We start from the raw sequence: 795 nt of genomic DNA, 5'->3' as shown, positions 1-795 counted from the left end.
GTAGCGCAGGTGAGCCAACCTCTCCTCTTCCTCAGGAACCCAGGCGGCGGCTACTGCCTCGTGCTGAGCGAGGGCCGCCCGTACCCGTCCCTGTGCGCCGCCCGCGCCGCCCACCTTCCCTCGCGGCACAAGATGCGCGACCACGCCCACGCGCCCACGCTACTTCTTGGCTGCACGGACCAGCCCAGGTACTGGCTTCCCTCACGGCCCGCCCGCGCCCTGCACGTGGCCGTGTGGGCTGGGGGGTCGGGCGGGCCTCCCCTGGGGCGCGGTCTGGTGCGCGGCGCCCGCAGGCGGCGAGTGCCCCGCCTGCGGAAGGGGCGGTTGCTGGCGCTCGTGCCGTCGGCGGGCGGACGGGCGGCCGCCAGGTACCGCGTGCGGAGGGGCGGGCGGCGGCTGCACATTATGGCGGTCGCATGCGGCGGGCAACTCCGGCTGCAGGTAGAGTCGGAGGGCGGACGCCGCCTGACGAGCGCCGTGGGCGGCCAGGGGGCGCTGCACTTGTCCCTCACGCCCCCGGCGCCCGGCACCCTGACCCTGGCCCTGAGGACGGTTCCTCCGGGGGCGTCGCACACCCTCCTGCTGGCTGCCGCGCCCTCCGTGCGGCGTCTTCCTCTGCCACACATGCCACGCAACTCCCGCGTGCGCGTGGCGGGCGTGGGCTGCTCCTGGGCCAGCCTGCGGTGGTCGGCCGCCCGCGCCTCCGCCTCCTACTGCATCCTGATGGAGAAGGAGACGAGCGGGAAGCCGTGGCGTGCGCGGGCGCCGCTGCAGTGCGGCTGGGAGGACGCCCTT

At 75.6% G+C, this 795-nt stretch overlaps 1 protein-coding gene across 1 annotated transcript in view; it reads left to right on the top strand.

Moving 5' to 3' along the window:
* LOC119588112 overlaps nt 1-795 on the top strand; it is a gene marked incomplete at its 5' end in the record, with an annotated part of 5,529 nt that overhangs the window by 4,236 nt on the left and 498 nt on the right. The window contains 1 exon segment of the mRNA XM_037936822.1: nt 36-773. Coding sequence (XP_037792750.1) covers nt 36-773 — 738 coding nt within the window.

Source organism: Penaeus monodon, chromosome 23 (genome assembly GCF_015228065.2).
Source record: "Penaeus monodon isolate SGIC_2016 chromosome 23, NSTDA_Pmon_1, whole genome shotgun sequence".
Lineage (NCBI taxonomy): Eukaryota > Metazoa > Arthropoda > Malacostraca > Decapoda > Penaeidae > Penaeus > Penaeus monodon.
The sequence above is the reverse complement of the archived record's forward strand: the minus strand, read 5'-3'. Positions and strand labels throughout refer to the sequence as shown.